This window comes from Fibroporia radiculosa (genome assembly GCF_000313525.1).
Source record: "Fibroporia radiculosa TFFH 294 genomic supercontigs, scaffold4964, whole genome shotgun sequence".
In the NCBI taxonomy this organism is placed as follows: domain Eukaryota; kingdom Fungi; phylum Basidiomycota; class Agaricomycetes; order Polyporales; family Fibroporiaceae; genus Fibroporia; species Fibroporia radiculosa.
In genome coordinates this window covers 11,141-26,845 of record NW_012133414.1, presented here as the reverse complement: position 1 = coordinate 26,845, position 15,705 = coordinate 11,141, and the positions used below count along the sequence as shown (strand labels likewise).

The window sequence follows — 15,705 nt, the reverse complement described above, 5'->3', positions numbered from 1 at the left end:
TCAAGACTATGGGACTCCGAGATGCAGGCGAATACTAGCGAACGAGTGGGGATCTAAATATGTAGGGGTAGCATGATATGCGGGAAATGAGAGGTATGAAAATGATGGAACTAGTATATGGGGATCACGGGCTGGCAGGCATGTTGGTGCCGTCGTACGAGAAACCTGTGTGGAGGAATAGGTAACAGCTCGAAAGAGATTAGGGGGATAGGCGTACCAGCAAATTGCGCTTGAACTGTCTCCGATAGCTGAGATCCTTCCACCACACTGTCCATAGGTGCCTCAGCCGTGAAGAGCGTGTCGAAATTGGATACGTCCTAGGTAACGACGGGGCAATGAACACCTGACCATTAATACCTCCTAAGGCACTCACCACTGGGCTGGAGACACTGGGCTTGAATGGCGGCTGGATCTTCTTCTGCAAGAGCCGTTTGAAGTCGATGTTCTTCTCAAAAAACGGATGTCTCCTAATCTCGTCTGCTCCATTAACGCCGAGACGGTAGGCCGGATCGCGTGTAAGGAGCCCAGTGAGGAGGCTTTGAGCTTGAGGACCAATCTCGTCGCCAAAAACCAGCGGGTTATGGAGGATCTTCTGATACATCTTATCGGTGACCTCTGTTGTACAGATCAAATCAGCACATGGTCATTGAGCAGGATAGAACAAATCTCACCATCGTAGAACGGAGGCAGTCCAGACAGCATTTCGTACAGAAGAACTCCCAGCGTCCACCAGTCAATTGTTTTGTCTGACGGGTGATATGAACGTCACAACATATATGAATGAGAGATGCATGACTTACTATAACCTTGGCCGTTCAAAATCTCGGGTGCAAGATATTCAGGCGTTCCGCAGAACGTATTGGTTGTGTCCGAATCCTTCATATTGAGTTTGCACAGCCCGAAGTCACATAGCGCGATATGGCCAGTGTAATCCAGGAGGATGTTTTCGGGCTTCAAGTCACGATACACTACGTCGAGCTCATGGAGATGTTCTAGAGCCAGAAGCAATTCCGCACTGTAAAACCGACTTCGCTCCTCGTTGAAACGCTGTTCTCGTTGTAAGTGATGGAAAAGCTCGCCGCCATTGACGAATGCGAGCACGAGATACAACTTCTGCTCGGACTGGAAACTGAATTTAAGTGGGACAATGAAGGGATTGTTCACCCGTGCAAGAACCATACGTTCCGCGAGGGTGTGCGTGATCTCCCCTCGCTCGACGATGTGTTGCTTCCGGATAGTCTTCAGGGCGTAAATCCGTGAGGTGTCACGCTTTCGCACTTGCATGACCTTCCCAAAGCTCCCTTTACCAATTACGGTGATTAGCTCGAAATCATCGATAGTCAGAGAATGGCCACTGCTGGGTTGGAATGCCACCCCGATCTGGATCCTGCCAGAGCCACTGACGAGCTCGTACCATTGATCCTGTGGAGACAAGTCATCGAAGTCTGGGACGAAACGCACACCGCCCATGAAAAGATCGTTGCCCATGTCGTCGGCAATACCGTCTCCGCCGCGCTTGGGCTCCTCCGTGCGAAGGTAACATTGAATCGATATCTCCGAGTGACGCGACACATCGCTGCAAGGCGAGTGTCAGAGATGAAAAGTCTGCAGCACATGATGAGCAAACAACTTACAAATGCGTCTCATACATATACAAGGGCTTTGACAGATCTCCTCCGAGCGGTGTGATCAATACTTGATTGACCTCAAACTCCATGACAAGATACGGTAGCCACCAGCACTGCTTTCGTTGTACGCTGTCGCGGTTGCTTCGCCTATTTGCGAGTCGGTGCTGGGTGACACTGGAGGGGGACACAGACGCAGCGACCTTAGCCTGCTGGGAAGACAGGGCAGCCTGGACTGCAGGCGGCAACGCAGCGCCGCCGGGCAGATTCAAGCCTTCCGCCCATAACACGCGGATGGCGAGGATCCCAGAGCGCGACAACGGGCTGCCATGGGGGTTGCCAGGCGTCGGGGTGGTCGACCGCGCAGGCTCGTCGGGAATCGAGAGCGCGCTGCTAGGCTGCCTCGTCTGCTTCTTGCCTACTCGCCAGGACATGCTGCTTGGTATGTGAGGTTGTAGGTGGGACGGAAAGGAAATGACAGAGCACAGCTCTGTTGGTATGGTGGTATGTGAAGATGCGAAAGATCTCGTGTCGGTGGTGGCACAGACCACCGTCCTAGTATGGCAGGTGTAGTAATCAGAGGCAGGCGCCGGTCTGGGCCTGCACGTCCACGTCGTCGCTCTCATTTCTGCCCGCGACAGCATCTCCCAACTACCAGCCACTTGGTGACTCCTTGGATCTCAGCGGCGACACAAGGATCAATAGTCTTGCACAATACTTACTTGTCAATCTCGTCTCAGGACCCCTCACTGACTTGTTGTATGCCTGATTCGGGTAGTTTTCCGCACCAGGCTATCTCTCAGGCCTGAGTCCCCCAACACGCAGGAGTTACTGTTGAGCTGATGCAGATTTCCGCCATTTGGCGTGCGGCACGCGACTATAGAAGTGGTACCTGAGTTTGGACTATATACACGCCTTTCGTCATTTGGGTTTACATCCCGGGTGGCCAGGAGGCCGAAGTAGGAAGGTCGAAGAGAGGGCTGGAGAGATAAATCGTCCGGGAATGTAACCATCTTTGAGTCAACCGGACTCCGGATTGAGATGCCGAACGGAGTCTCACACCCGAACCTCTCGGCGAGGAGGATGACTACTCCGGAGAATTATAACTTGATGGGTGAAAACAATGATTGAATGTAAGCAAGCTTCTGTGGGCTACCACAGGTATTCCTATATTTTTCGGCTCTTTTGCTGGCTGAGAGCTATTCGTATACTGTGCTGATGTTGATTTGGTGCATGTAGAAAACCCAATTGGATTTTGGTACCGTACACCGATTTAGGTGAGGCTACTACATGCGGATAGCCCAGCTTATGACGCTCTGAGATACGTATTACAGTACATAGACCCCATACGACACCAAGAATTTCTGTATGATGCGGTAGTACCACGCCAGGTACCTCCTGCTGCCATAGCTTAAGCTCAGGCACGCACGATCATCCTAAGTCACAACCGCAACTTGGTTGGGTCCCAAAGATGATTAATGAGAGACGGACATGTGGGATTCCTGCCTTATTCCAAAGCCGACTGCGAATGATCCATGTTCATGCCGTCGATTCGACTCAGAAACGAACTTCGATGCCAAGATCCGCACTCTACTTATGACAGGTATGCACGCACGACCGTTGCGTCGACAGGACGTTATGCAATGCCGACCCATGTCATCTGAGCAAGCAAAATTATTTGGATAGATTTTCTAATTGGCTGAATTTGTTCCAAACGCCCTCACGTAGCGTGCACAGGCAAACGTAGTGGCCAAGCATACAAGAACAGCTTTGAGACATGGTTTTGCGGACAGCTGTGATAAAGAGTGTAGAATGCCTAATGGAGATTTCCCCGCCGGGCAAGGGATCGCATATAGAAGCACAAACATATCTCATCATTGGCCTGTCAATAGTGAATGCACAACGTTAACGCCTCGGGTGGATTCTGAACGGTGGCGAAGGTCCCGGGGCGCATATCGATGGCGTCGTGGAAGTCACAGGGCCGGTTTCTGATAACCCGGAAGCACACAAACCGCATACCGCGCATACTGGCTTGGACGCGCAGCTACGGGAAGATGCTTGCGCGGACTGGCGGAACATCGGTCGTTGCTGCGTGAGACAGCCTATCGCGCCACATGGTATCGTGGGCAGATTCAGACATGCAGACGAGACGCGTAGTATGACAACGGAGCACAGGAGAGATAAGTTTGATGGAGCCTCGAGTCAGTCTGGTCAGATATAAATATTGCGTCGTGACTCGAATGATGTGGATTGAAACTTGAGGCGCACAGGACTCGCCAGCGAGTGCGGAGGAATCATCGAGATCGCGATGATTGGGGGGATCCAGGAACCGAACAGAAATGGCAACACAGGAGTTCGCGGAGTTGGAGATCCAGGATCGGGCCGAGGCGTAAGACGAATTGCCGTAAGCGGGGCGCGTTGTCCGCTCCTCCAGGCCTCCGCCGTCACCCTGCGAGTTTGCTGTCTTTCTGTTTTCTGCTCTCCTCTGCGCATTTCAGTCGCAGAAAATGCCTTATTTACCCTGACACGAGGATACCATCATCAACGAGCCGGCTGACCACGAGGGGCGCTGCGCCGGGGCCCATTGACAGAGCCGGGGCGATTGCGCGTCTCGCCCTCCCCACGCCTTGACGTCTGCATGAGTCGAGTTCCACCGCGCCGAGCCGCGTAAGAGGGAATTAAATAAACACCTCCAAATCCTCCGTCAGAACAAGCGCCCCACTTCTCCCTTCCCTACCATAACCCGCTCTCCCGCCGTCCTCGACCTGCGACCTGTGCTCGTAGCACCTACCCCCGCGGTGCTCATCGCCCATGGCCGCCTCCTCTATCGTCGAGTCTATCCACGAGAAGGACACGGAAGGTCGCTACTCAATGACCGCTCCGGATAAAGCGAATGATCTCTCCAGGCAGCAAAGCCCCGCCGATGCCAGCAACGAGAAACATAGATTATCAACCGTGTCTGCCATCCCCAAAGGGCCGGATGAGGAGCAGCCAGAGAAACCAGCTGCAGAGATCGTTAAACCCGTGTCATTCTTTTCGCTCTTCAGGTATGTCTGTCGTCCTTTCCCTATCACTTCGTCTCAGTCTTCGCAGATTTTCTACCAGATCCGAGATTGCGATGGATATCGTCGGCCTTTTTGCCGCGGTCGCAGCAGGCGCAGCTCAGGTCAGTTTGTTGAATTTTTATATTTGTCTATGGTCATTGACACAATTATCGACTTTATAGCCTCTCATGAGTTTGATTTTTGGAAACCTTACGGAAGCGTTCGTCACGTTCGGCACCACAGCTGCAGAGGCCGACGCGAATCCTACTTCTACTAGTCAGGGGGAGCTCAATGCTGCCGCTGCTAACTTCCGTAACACTGCTGCTCATGATGCGTCTTATCTGGTCTATATTGGTGCGTACTGCCAGTCTTCTCATCGACCAGCGCGCTCAATTCTGGGCCCTAGGTCTTGGCATGTTTGTTTGCACATATGTCTATATGACATCCTGGGTCTACACCGGAGAGGTCAACGCCAAGCGTATCCGCGAGCGCTATCTTCAAGCCGTTCTTCGCCAGGATGTTGCTTACTTCGACAATGTTGGCGCGGGAGAGGTTGCAACGCGGATTCAGACAGACACGCGTAAGTCATTGAGCCTTAGCATAAGTGGGCGATTTAGTGGTTGATGGACTGGTGGTAGATCTGGTCCAACAGGGCATATCAGAGAAGGTCGCTATCTGTTTAAACTTCTTCGCTGCTTTCATCACCGGTTTTGTTTTGGCATACATCCGTTCTTGGCGACTGGCACTCGCACTTTCGTCCATGCTCCCGTGCATCGCTCTTACCGGTGGTATCATGAACAGATTTGTGTCTGGATTTATGCGGTAAGTGTGCACATTTTCATTTCCTATGCCTATGCGTTAATTATAAACAGACTTTCTCTTGCACATGTTGCCGATGGTGGTACTCTTGCGGAAGAAGTGTTTTCCACTGTTCGTACCGCACAGGCATTCGGCAACCAGAGAATTCTATCGGATCGTTATGATACGCATATTACCAAGGCCCGCGTTGCCGATATGAAGGCCGCTGTATGGCATGGATGTGGTCTCGCTTGCTTCTTCTTTGTCATCTACGGAGGATATGCATTGGGTATGCTGTTTTAGCCACGTGCTTGAGTAAAAACTGATCAGCCCGATCAAGCGTTCGATTTTGGCACTACGCTTATTAACGAAGGTCATGGTATGTATTCTGCTGTTGAAATTTGGTCTGTTCATACTCATTCGTAATCTCAGGGGATGCTGGTCAGGTCGTCAATGTTATCCTTGCCATTCTGATTGGTTCCTTCTCTCTGGCACTCTTGGCCCCGGAGATGCAAGGTACGTGTTGTCGTTTTACTCCTTAGGCATCTAGTTGATCTTGTCTGTAGCTATTACTCATGGTATGGGAGCTGCGGCAAAGTTATTTGCTACCATCGACCGTGTACCTGCCATTGACTCCGAGAGCGATGCTGGTTCCAAGCCTGAGTCTTGCGTCGGCGAGATTTCCTTTGAGCACGTCAAGTTCAGCTACCCTTCCAGGCCTGATATTCCCATTGTGAAGGATCTCTCCATCACGTTCCCTGCGGGCAAGACGACTGCTCTTGTCGGTGCTTCTGGCTCTGGCAAATCGACAGTTATTTCCCTAGTGGAACGTTTCTATGATCCGTTGGACGGTATCGTCCGATTGGATGGTCACAACGTCAGGGATCTCAACATCAAATGGTTACGCCGTCAAATCGGTCTCGTTTCGCAGGAGCCGACGTTGTTCGCAACTACCATCAAGGGTAACGTCGCACACGGTCTCATTGGTACCAAATGGGAACATGTATCAGACGACGAGAAGATGGCTCTCATCAAAGAAGCTTGCATCAAGGCAAATGCGGATGGTTTTATCACAAAGCTTCCGATGGCATACGATACTATGGTCGGCGAGCGTGGGTTCTTGCTCTCTGGTGGTCAGAAGCAACGTATTGCCATCGCCCGTGCCATTGTCTCGGACCCGAAGATTCTACTCCTGGATGAAGCTACCAGCGCCCTGGACACTCAGAGCGAGGGTATTGTACAGAACGCGCTGGATAAGGCTGCTGCTGGACGGACGACTATCACAATTGCCCATCGTTTGTCAACGATCAAGGATGCCGACCGTATCTATGTCATGGGTGACGGTCTTGTCCTCGAGTCCGGCTCGCATAACGAGTTACTGCAAGACGAGAATGGCCCATACTCGCGATTGGTCGCTGCTCAGAAACTGCGCGAAGCACGAGAGAAGCGCTCTACGGATGAGTCTGACAGTGATACCGTGGCTAGCGAACCGGGCGAGGAAGACTACGAGAAGGCAGCTGAGCAAGAAGTGCCTCTTTCGCGTGAGAAGTCCGGTCGGTCGCTTGCATCCCAGATTTTAGAGCAGAAGCAAAAGGAAAAGGATGAAGCTGCCCAAGAGACTTACGGCGCGGTTTTCATCTTTCGGCGTTTCTTTGGTATCAACAAGGAGAACTGGAAAATGTACATGTGCGGTTTCTTGGCTGCAGCCTGTGAGTTCAAATTCGCTTCATATATTGACTGTAGCCGTTTTTCACACACGGGTTGCAGGTAATGGTGCCACCTACCCCGCGTTCGGCATAGTGTATGGTGTGTATATTGTCAGCAGAACTTTAATTTTTTATATTCATCTCTACACAGCCAAGGGTATCAACGGCTTCTCAGTGACAGACGAGAGCGTTCGCCGGCATGACGGTGACCGTGTTGCGCTATGGTTGGTGGTCGTTGCCCTGCGACTGTGATTGTCTCTGACATTGTTAAAAGGTTTTTCCTCATTGCTATCCTATCTGCCATGGCAATTGGCTGCCAGAATTTCTTCTTCGCATCCACCGCTGCTCAGCTGACGAACAAAATCCGCTCGTTGAGTTTCCGTGCTATACTGAGACAAGATAGTGAGTATTTGAGCTGCATAGGGGTCAAGTTGGCTGATCATTCTGCAGTCGAGTTCTTTGACAAGGATGAGAACAATGTGAATCATAAACATCATGTTTGATCCTTAATAATTCTAACTTTTTTTTTGTCAAGACCGGTCAACTCACCTCCAGCCTGAGCGATAATCCTCAGAAGGTCAATGGTCTAGCTGGTGTTACATTGGGAGCGTGCGTGCCGTTTCATCTGACTTCTAGTCCCTGTGTTGATATGTCTTTTTACTCCCAGTATCGTCCAGGCAATCGCCACTCTCATCACGGGAACCGTTATCGGTCTCGCTTTCGCTTGGAAAATTGGACTCGTTGGTCTTGGTAAGCCTTTTGATGCTACGCTATCCAGTCTCTTATTCGGCTTCCATAAGCTTGCACACCTGCACTTGTCTCTGCTGGTTACATCCGTCTTGTAAGCACAACATGCTTGCTTCATGGACTACAAGATCTAATCGTATCTCCGTAGCGCGTCGTCGTCTTGAAAGATCAGCAGAACAAGAGAGCTCATGAGCATTCCGCACAACTCGCTTGTGAAGCGGCTGGAGCTATCAGGACCGTTGCCTCGTTGACTCGGGAGGAAGATTGCTTAAGGCTTTATAGCGAAAGTCTGGAGCAGCCCCTGCAAAATTCGAACAAGAAGGCCGTTTACACCAATGCTATCTATGCTCTTTCCCAGGCTATGTCGTTCTTTGTTATCGCTCTAGTTTTCTGGTATGGCTCTCGCCTTGTGTCAACGCAGGAATTCACGACCTTCCAATTTTTCGTTGGTCTCATGGTGTGTACAATGACAGACCATAAAACTTTGTTGGCTGATCCGTGTCTATAGAGTACAACATTCAGTGCTATCCAGGCTGGCAACGTCTTTTCTTTCGTCCCTGATATTTCCTCGGCCAAGGGTGCTGCTACAGATATCATTACGCTATTGGACTCAATGCCTGAGATCGATGCTGAATCGACTGAGGGTGCGACCCCCAAAAACGTTTCCGGTCGCATCCGTTTCGAGAACGTCCACTTCCGATATCCTACACGCCCTGGTGTACGTGTTTTGCGTGACTTGAACCTCACGGTCGAGCCCGGAACATATGTCGCTCTCGTCGGTGCCAGTGGATGTGGGAAGAGTACTACGTGAGTAGCCCCAGCAACTTTCTCTTCGTAGTGTCTCTGACGAAATGAATAGCATCCAACTGATTGAGAGATTTTACGATGCCCTTTCTGGTACTGTCTACGTGAGTTTCTGGATGCGTAAGTGATGACAGTGTCTTACTCGCGCGTCAATAGCTCGACGATCAACCCATCACGGAGTATAATGTCAATGAATATCGCAAGCACATCGCGTTGGTGTCACAAGAGCCCGTGAGTGATCCTACTCTCAGCTTCAATGTCTTATTGAACTCAATATTGGCATCAGACGCTCTACTCGGGTTCTATTCGATTCAATATCCTGCTCGGCGCTACCAAGCCTGATTCTGAGATAACACAAGAAGAGATTGAAGATGCTTGTCGTAAAGCGAATATCCTAGACTTCATTATGGGCTTGCCTCAGTAAGTTCGGAGGTTCACGCTGTGAAGAATGGATGATACAATTATGGGACAGGGGTTTCGACACGGAAGTTGGCGGCAAAGGCTCTCAGCTTTCAGGTGGTCAGAAGCGTAAGTACAGATGCTCGCATCTGTCAATAGCCGCTGACACACGTTATATCACCAGAGCGAATTGCCATCGCCCGTGCCCTCCTTCGGAATCCGAAAGTCTTGCTGTTGGATGAGGTAAGTGCATACTCGAAGTCTATTCCACAGATGATTGACAAGAAAAACCAGGCTACCTCTGCACTTGATTCAACGTCAGAAAAGGTTGTGCAACAGGCTCTTGACGTAGCGGCGAAGGGCCGGACAACGATTGCCATTGCCCATCGGCTATCGACCATCCAGAACGCTGATTGCATGTGAGTACTTTTGCTGTGCAAGCGACCCGGTACACATTCTTATTCACTCTATATTCTAGATACTTCATCAAGGACGGAGCGGTCAGCGAATCAGGATCCCATGACGAGCTCCTTGCTCTTAAGGGAGGCTACTATGAATATGTTCAATTGCAGGCCCTCAGTAAGAAATGATCAGCATCATACTGATCCCGTATGGACGCTCTCTTGGTTAACTTTATCACGGTAGTAGTCATCCCATTACTCATTCATTATAATGTGATCTTTGGTTTTGTGTTGCTGAGCTGCAGTACGTCGATATCCCATTCTTTTGCTATCCGTCAAGTGTACAATAATTTAGATCACGAGTCACTACACGCATTACAACACGGGGCAATTGCACGTATCTCATTGATACCCACAACGTTGATTGCGGTCGCTACGCTACATTCCAACGTCATCGTCCTCGAGGCGTTGGTTCTTTACGCGATCTTTCCCTGTTCTTGTGGTACCTCTGTCCATCACTGTGGGACAAATTGCATCGCGCACAGACCGGGTTATTCGCGTCAGGGCGCGGTTACACTTTGTTCATACAAGGCATTGCTACCAAGATCAAGAGAACGTAGCAATTAATAGTTAACCTTGCAATCATGTGATCATATGAATAATTTCCGGCCAAAGAAGACCTTGGTCATTCACCGAATCATCACATTCTATATACACTATCCTGAAACATAGTGACGTAGTACGAGTCCACGAGAGCCGCACAAGTATGTCGCCCGAGAAATCAATATCAGAATTTCCTCCGAAAGAAAGAGTGCGCGAATTGATGACCTTCTGTGCTACGCAAGTAGTACTATCCGTGAGGCTCACAAATCGGACAATATCTGTCCACCTTGCGGCGTAGGCCATGTTGAGGTAAGTGATGTGTTCAGTGAATGAAATTAAGTGCATGTCATTCGTTCCTGTTTCACTTTGGACAATATAGCTGCAAATGTTGGCGCTATAGCACATTAGTAAAACATACTATTATAGCCTCAGATGGCTTTGAAGAACTACAAGGCTTTTTCACTTTGGTAGCATAACACAAAGACTCACTCCTATAGTTTCCTATACTCCACATACACCCAATGGAGTGTACGCAGTGTACTGACGCCAAAGCATGACATCGAACTGGTTCCTTGAAAATCATACGCCTAGCAGCATGCCATTGTGACGTTGGCTCAACTGCGCGGCTCGGTGTCACCATATAACTCCGACACATGCTTCGCCTGACTGCCCTAAAGGGCTCTCTCTCTCCGCTCATGCTAAGATGTCCCTTGCAATTCATCCCGACAAAGTTCTTGAATTCAGAAGTATGTTAATAATGTCGTGTACCCCGAGGCAATGATTGAATAGCTCACCACACAGGACCTTTAACTAAGTGTACCAAGCGCTCCCTCTCCATAACTAATCACAATGATCAACCGGTAGCGTTCAAAATCAAGACAACAGTCCCAAAGGTGCTTGGATATTGATGAGAACCCACACAGTTTCCCAATGATATGCCTGTTTCAGCTATATCGGATACGACCAAACGTCGGGAAGATAGAACCAGGCGAAACTGTAGAAGTGCAGGGTGCGCTTGTTGACATTCAGAGAATCGACACAATATTGCTGAAACTGACCTAAGTGATGATGTTGGCGAGAGAATTCGATCCTCCGTTCAACGACGAATGTCAAGATAAATTTCTAATTCAGAGTGTCATCGTCACAACCGACAAAGACCCCTCGCCCAGTGACTCCGTGGTGCGCATCTCCGCAGTCGTTTCAACCACTCCTTACCTTCGCGACAGTGGAATGACAGAAGTGGCAACGTCCATCAGCACAAATTTCGAATCGCGTATCTTCCTCCAGAAGAGACTGTAGCTATAGAGGTTGAAAAGCAGGGAAATGTCAGTGATCCACCAGCCCCAAAACAAACTAAAACGGAGGATACAAAAACCTTTGGGAGACGGACATGTCGCTGGATAAAGTGGGTTACTCGCCACAACTCTTACGGATACTGACAAATCAGTATCAGATTCAAAGTCTTTCTCGAGCGCAATACCTGCACTTGTATCTGCGATGTGAATTTAGCATGATGCGCGCAGCGTACAGTGAGAAACGCATGGTCAACTATAATTTTATTTTGAAATCTTGAGTCGGATAAAGACAGAATTGACAAGGGGCATTACTTACTTGAGGGCTAGGACCCATAGTGCTTTCGAATTTGGGTCGTAACAGACTGAAATATGAATGGAATGGATAGAGATAACTTACTATCTGGATTTCCCCACTATTTTACGTGCTTGGTTCCGACTACATACAAGCACACCGTAGAATGTCTCATATACAATGTCCTCGAGCTGCACGAAAATGGGCGGGGATCTGGTGGCTGTACGTGCGACTTGACGTCTCATCGGTCCGTGAGTCACCTACCAATGGCACGACTTCCCAATTACGAATCCTTGCATGCATATACCACGAGGCATTTGTACGCAATTCATAGATACCGAGATGTTTCCTCGAGTTGGTTGCCTGAAGTGTGGAGGACAGGCAGCAGGCGACGGGCGTGAGTGAGGCTTCGGTAGATTCCGCAGGGGCACGCATGCGCATTCTGGCAGAGGACTGTCATCATATCACCCCAGGGCACGCTCGCGCCTTATCCTCTTCCCGTCCCCTCTCCATCCAAAATGTCCGTCGCGCTCAACCCGAGCAGCTCTTTAGGCTTCAATAGTGCGTTGGTGAACGTTTCATCCGCTGTGGACAATCGTTGATAGGTCTACCACGTAGGACCCCTCACTCAGCACGTCAAACGGTCCCTCACTGTCTCCAACCACAATGCGCAACCGGTCGCATTTAAGGTCAAGACAACTGCGCCTAAGGTGATTGCACGGTCCATTTACATGTCTTCATAACCTCTCTGACTGGGTGATTCTAATGTAGCTATATTGTGTCCGACCCAACTCGGGGAGAGTAGAACCTGGCGAGACTGTTGAGGTGCAGGGTACGTATCCTGGCATGTAGTGCGTTGTTTATAGTCGCTGAAGTTACAATCAGTCATGTTACAGGCGATGAAAGAGGAGCCCCCGCTCAATATCAAATGCAAAGACAAGTTTTTGATTCAGAGCACCGCCATCACTTCTGAAAAGGAGACAATGTCCCTTCAAGATCTTGTAAGTCCCAATATCGATTTCGTACCTTACTTCTCTCACATATTAACAGTGGAATGACAACACGGATGAGGTTCACTCGCAGAAGATTCGAGTTGTTTATCTCCCACCAGAAGGGCAGACAGTTCCTGAAGAGGAAGAAGGCATGAGTGTATTCGAACAGCAAAGTCATGTATGCATCTACATCTGTTTACTCAATATTCGCCAATGGCTTACCTTACTCTAGATTTATGGGACTGTCCGCGGACATCCTTCAACGGGGAACGGTCATGCCGAATCTGTGCGACGACCTAGTGGCGACAGTGGGATCCATCATCAGGAGGAAGAAACACACCACGATGCTCCATCTACTCCTCCGGCCGTCACACAGCGAGAAGCATCCCTCCGTCTTGAAGAGCGACAGCCATCGCAGGAGGTCCCCGAGGAAGATGTTGGGATTGTCAATGTCAACGTGCACCCCCCTCCTCAACCAGCATCACCTGCACGTCTAATACCCGTCCCCGAACCTAATCCGGAGCTTTTGGCGAAGCTCCAGGATGCGCAGGCAGAGATAGAAAGGCTGAGGAATCTCATTTCATCCATGCCTGCACCGAGTGTGGCGCCTACCACGCTCACCGCGACATCGGAGCTGAGACGACGTCGGCCTTTTTCTCCCTCGGACGACGGGAGCACGTGGGACGGAGAGACCGATGTCGGGACATACGTCGAGGACCCGATCGCACAGCCGGAGGGTGTGCCATTGCAAGTGGTCATCATCATCGCGCTCGGGGTATTTGTTACTACTTACTTATTCTTCTAAGACGTGAGGGGCTAAGCAGCAAGATTATCATTCTTTCTGCCTTATATGAGGTTCGGTGTGCAGTTGCGGGCTCTGGTGTAATTCCCAAATAAATCAGAACACTACTGCATTGCGTGATACGGATACGGGTACTTTTATTCTTCTTGACCTTAACAATCGCTTTTTTGACTGGATATTATTCCCTTGGTAAATGTTTGACGTTCGCTCTTTTGCTGTACATATATATGTAGGCAGCTGTATGAGTATCTAGTATGATACTCGGCGGCTGCATAATAAAGTGCGGGTATGCTGGGTTCATCAATTATTGCTCGACCACGTTAGCATCATACTCGTGCTTTCTCTTGCTCCCTATACCGAGTTTTCAATGACGTAGAGGCTAGGAGTTGTTGCCAGTGACACTGGCGCCAAGCTGGATTGGCTTGAAGTTTATTGTCAGCCCAGGACTTCCACCTGAGAGTATGTCTTCCCAAAAGGATGGGTTTGGAGTTATTCTGAAAACATCAGGAACGAGGAGACTAGATTTTTTTCGTGAAGGGTGATAAATATGATTTGGTCGGTCTCGTCCCTGAATTCAATATGCTGAGATGCTGAAACTGCATAAATTCAAGTTGTTGATCGGTTATGTAGGATCGCAAGATTCAGATCCGCGCTGCAGGCTTGATTCTCCGCTTCGTTTTCGACCGCTCTGCGCTCTGGACCACCTACTTTGTCATACATCTATGCTTGGATCGCAACACAATCGTAATACGCGATAAAATACACTGATACTAGAATGTCGACTATCCTGCCTGGTGAGGCAGTGCCTGCGCAGCATGTTAACTTAAAACTTGGGCCGGGCTTATTGCAACTATCAAGCGCGGACGGAAAGTCGTCCATTATCTCCACTCGTGCAGGCGAGTTGAATCACTCAGCAAACCGAAGCAGATGGTGGATAGAGAGTAATGCGCGACGGGTGGGTCAATCGCCTTTGAAGGACTGACAATTGCTGAAGCAAGGCAAGGCCAGTATGTACCCGCTTCTCAAGAGTCAGTCATTGGTGTTGTGATTGCAAGAAGCGGGGAAAATTGGCGGGTGGATATTGGCGCAGCCCATATGGCAACGCTAGATGGGCTTGCTTTCGAGGGCGCGACAAAGAGGAATCGACCTAATCTTAAGGTGAATTTCAACATAAGAATCGCAGACAGACGCATGCTAACAGACGACTACCAAAATATGTAGGTTGGGTCTCTGCTCTATGCGCGCGTCTCGTTGGCGCACAAGGATATGGAGCCAGAACTAGAATGTTTTGATGCGCAGACCCGTAAAGCGGAGGGGTTCGGAGAGCTCAAAGGTGGTTTCGTCGTACACTGCAGTCTCAAGATGTGTCGGCAGTAAGTAGTTTTCAGCAATCCATTTGCTCTGAACGTGTCACATGGTTTTAACAGTTTGCTGGATCCTAAACACTTTTTGCTCCCCATGCTCGGCGCACAATTCCCGCTAGAGACGGCGACTGGGTTGAATGGACGAGTGTGGATAAACGCAAAAGAGGCAAAGACCATCATTGCAGTGTCGCGTTGTATTGAAGCCGTAGATTCAGACGGCGGTGGTATGGACGAGGCAAGTGCAAAGCACTTTCTAGGAACACTAGATATTTGATACAAATGTATGGTACACATAATCATAATGTTAATCGCCTATATAACGTGCGTGAGACCACGACGGTCTAAGCATAAACACAATCACAATGTCCCTATATGTAATGAGCATGAGGGTGAAGAAATTCACCCTTGATTCAATCGTCATCAGCCAATCTGGCTCTCTTCGTAGGCCGCCGTCCCGATGTTACACTATCGTCTTCGCTGATAGGTGTCGCCGCGTTTCGTGCGTTTGCTCGCTTCTTCCGCTGGTACTCGCGATCTCTATTCTTTTTCTGCTGTGCTGCGGTCAGTTCTTGTGTCCTCGGCGCTGGGGGTACAATGACAGTGGTGAGGCCTGGAGTAGACATCCGAGACTGGTCGTCAGCTGGACCTCCGGAGTCCTCTCCTTCTCCCACCAATTCAAGAGCCTAGGGCACGATGTAGTTAGGAAGGCACGCCACACGCGAGGAAACGCTACCTTCTTGTAGGTTAAGCTGCTATTTGAAAACATCCGGTCCGCTTCGCTCACTTCGTATTTACGTCTACCTCCTGTTTGGTTCTTGAGATATCCCTCGAAT

The 15,705-nt window shown here is 49.7% G+C and overlaps 5 protein-coding genes across 5 annotated transcripts; 4 read left to right on the top strand and 1 right to left on the bottom strand.

Annotated features, from left to right (window-relative positions):
• Positions 1-124: 124 nt before the first annotated feature.
• FIBRA_05691 (uncharacterized protein) lies at positions 125-2,059 on the bottom strand (the record flags this gene model as incomplete). Its single annotated transcript, XM_012327448.1, has 6 exons — positions 125-165; positions 218-317; positions 374-615; positions 672-746; positions 801-1,576; positions 1,635-2,059. 6 exons carry the CDS (start codon positions 2,057-2,059, stop codon positions 125-127), a joined length of 1,659 nt encoding a protein of 552 aa, XP_012182838.1.
• A 2,377-nt stretch (positions 2,060-4,436) lies between these two features.
• FIBRA_05690 (uncharacterized protein) lies at positions 4,437-9,713 on the top strand (the record flags this gene model as incomplete). Its single annotated transcript, XM_012327447.1, has 25 exons — positions 4,437-4,672; positions 4,731-4,791; positions 4,852-5,023; positions 5,076-5,249; positions 5,308-5,491; positions 5,542-5,756; positions 5,808-5,846; positions 5,900-5,983; positions 6,034-7,176; positions 7,235-7,273; positions 7,325-7,397; positions 7,448-7,575; positions 7,624-7,652; positions 7,709-7,782; positions 7,841-7,923; positions 7,974-8,014; positions 8,069-8,377; positions 8,429-8,727; positions 8,780-8,828; positions 8,881-8,955; positions 9,011-9,144; positions 9,197-9,252; positions 9,308-9,366; positions 9,418-9,542; positions 9,602-9,713. The coding sequence occupies 25 exons, from the start codon at positions 4,437-4,439 to the stop codon at positions 9,711-9,713; spliced, it is 3,993 nt and encodes a 1,330-aa protein (XP_012182837.1).
• A 1,117-nt stretch (positions 9,714-10,830) lies between these two features.
• On the top strand, positions 10,831-11,426 carry FIBRA_05689 (uncharacterized protein; the record flags this gene model as incomplete). Its single annotated transcript, XM_012327446.1, has 4 exons — positions 10,831-10,873; positions 10,929-11,020; positions 11,076-11,136; positions 11,191-11,426. 4 exons carry the CDS (start codon positions 10,831-10,833, stop codon positions 11,424-11,426), a joined length of 432 nt encoding a protein of 143 aa, XP_012182836.1.
• Positions 11,427-12,232: 806 nt separating this feature from the next.
• FIBRA_05688 (uncharacterized protein) lies at positions 12,233-13,511 on the top strand (the record flags this gene model as incomplete). Its single annotated transcript, XM_012327445.1, has 6 exons — positions 12,233-12,275; positions 12,333-12,424; positions 12,486-12,546; positions 12,600-12,715; positions 12,765-12,884; positions 12,939-13,511. The coding sequence occupies 6 exons, from the start codon at positions 12,233-12,235 to the stop codon at positions 13,509-13,511; spliced, it is 1,005 nt and encodes a 334-aa protein (XP_012182835.1).
• A 772-nt stretch (positions 13,512-14,283) lies between these two features.
• Positions 14,284-15,146, top strand: FIBRA_05687 (uncharacterized protein; the record flags this gene model as incomplete). Its single annotated transcript, XM_012327444.1, has 4 exons — positions 14,284-14,463; positions 14,517-14,666; positions 14,730-14,881; positions 14,936-15,146. The coding sequence occupies 4 exons, from the start codon at positions 14,284-14,286 to the stop codon at positions 15,144-15,146; spliced, it is 693 nt and encodes a 230-aa protein (XP_012182834.1).
• Between the last annotated feature and the right edge of the window lie 559 nt (positions 15,147-15,705).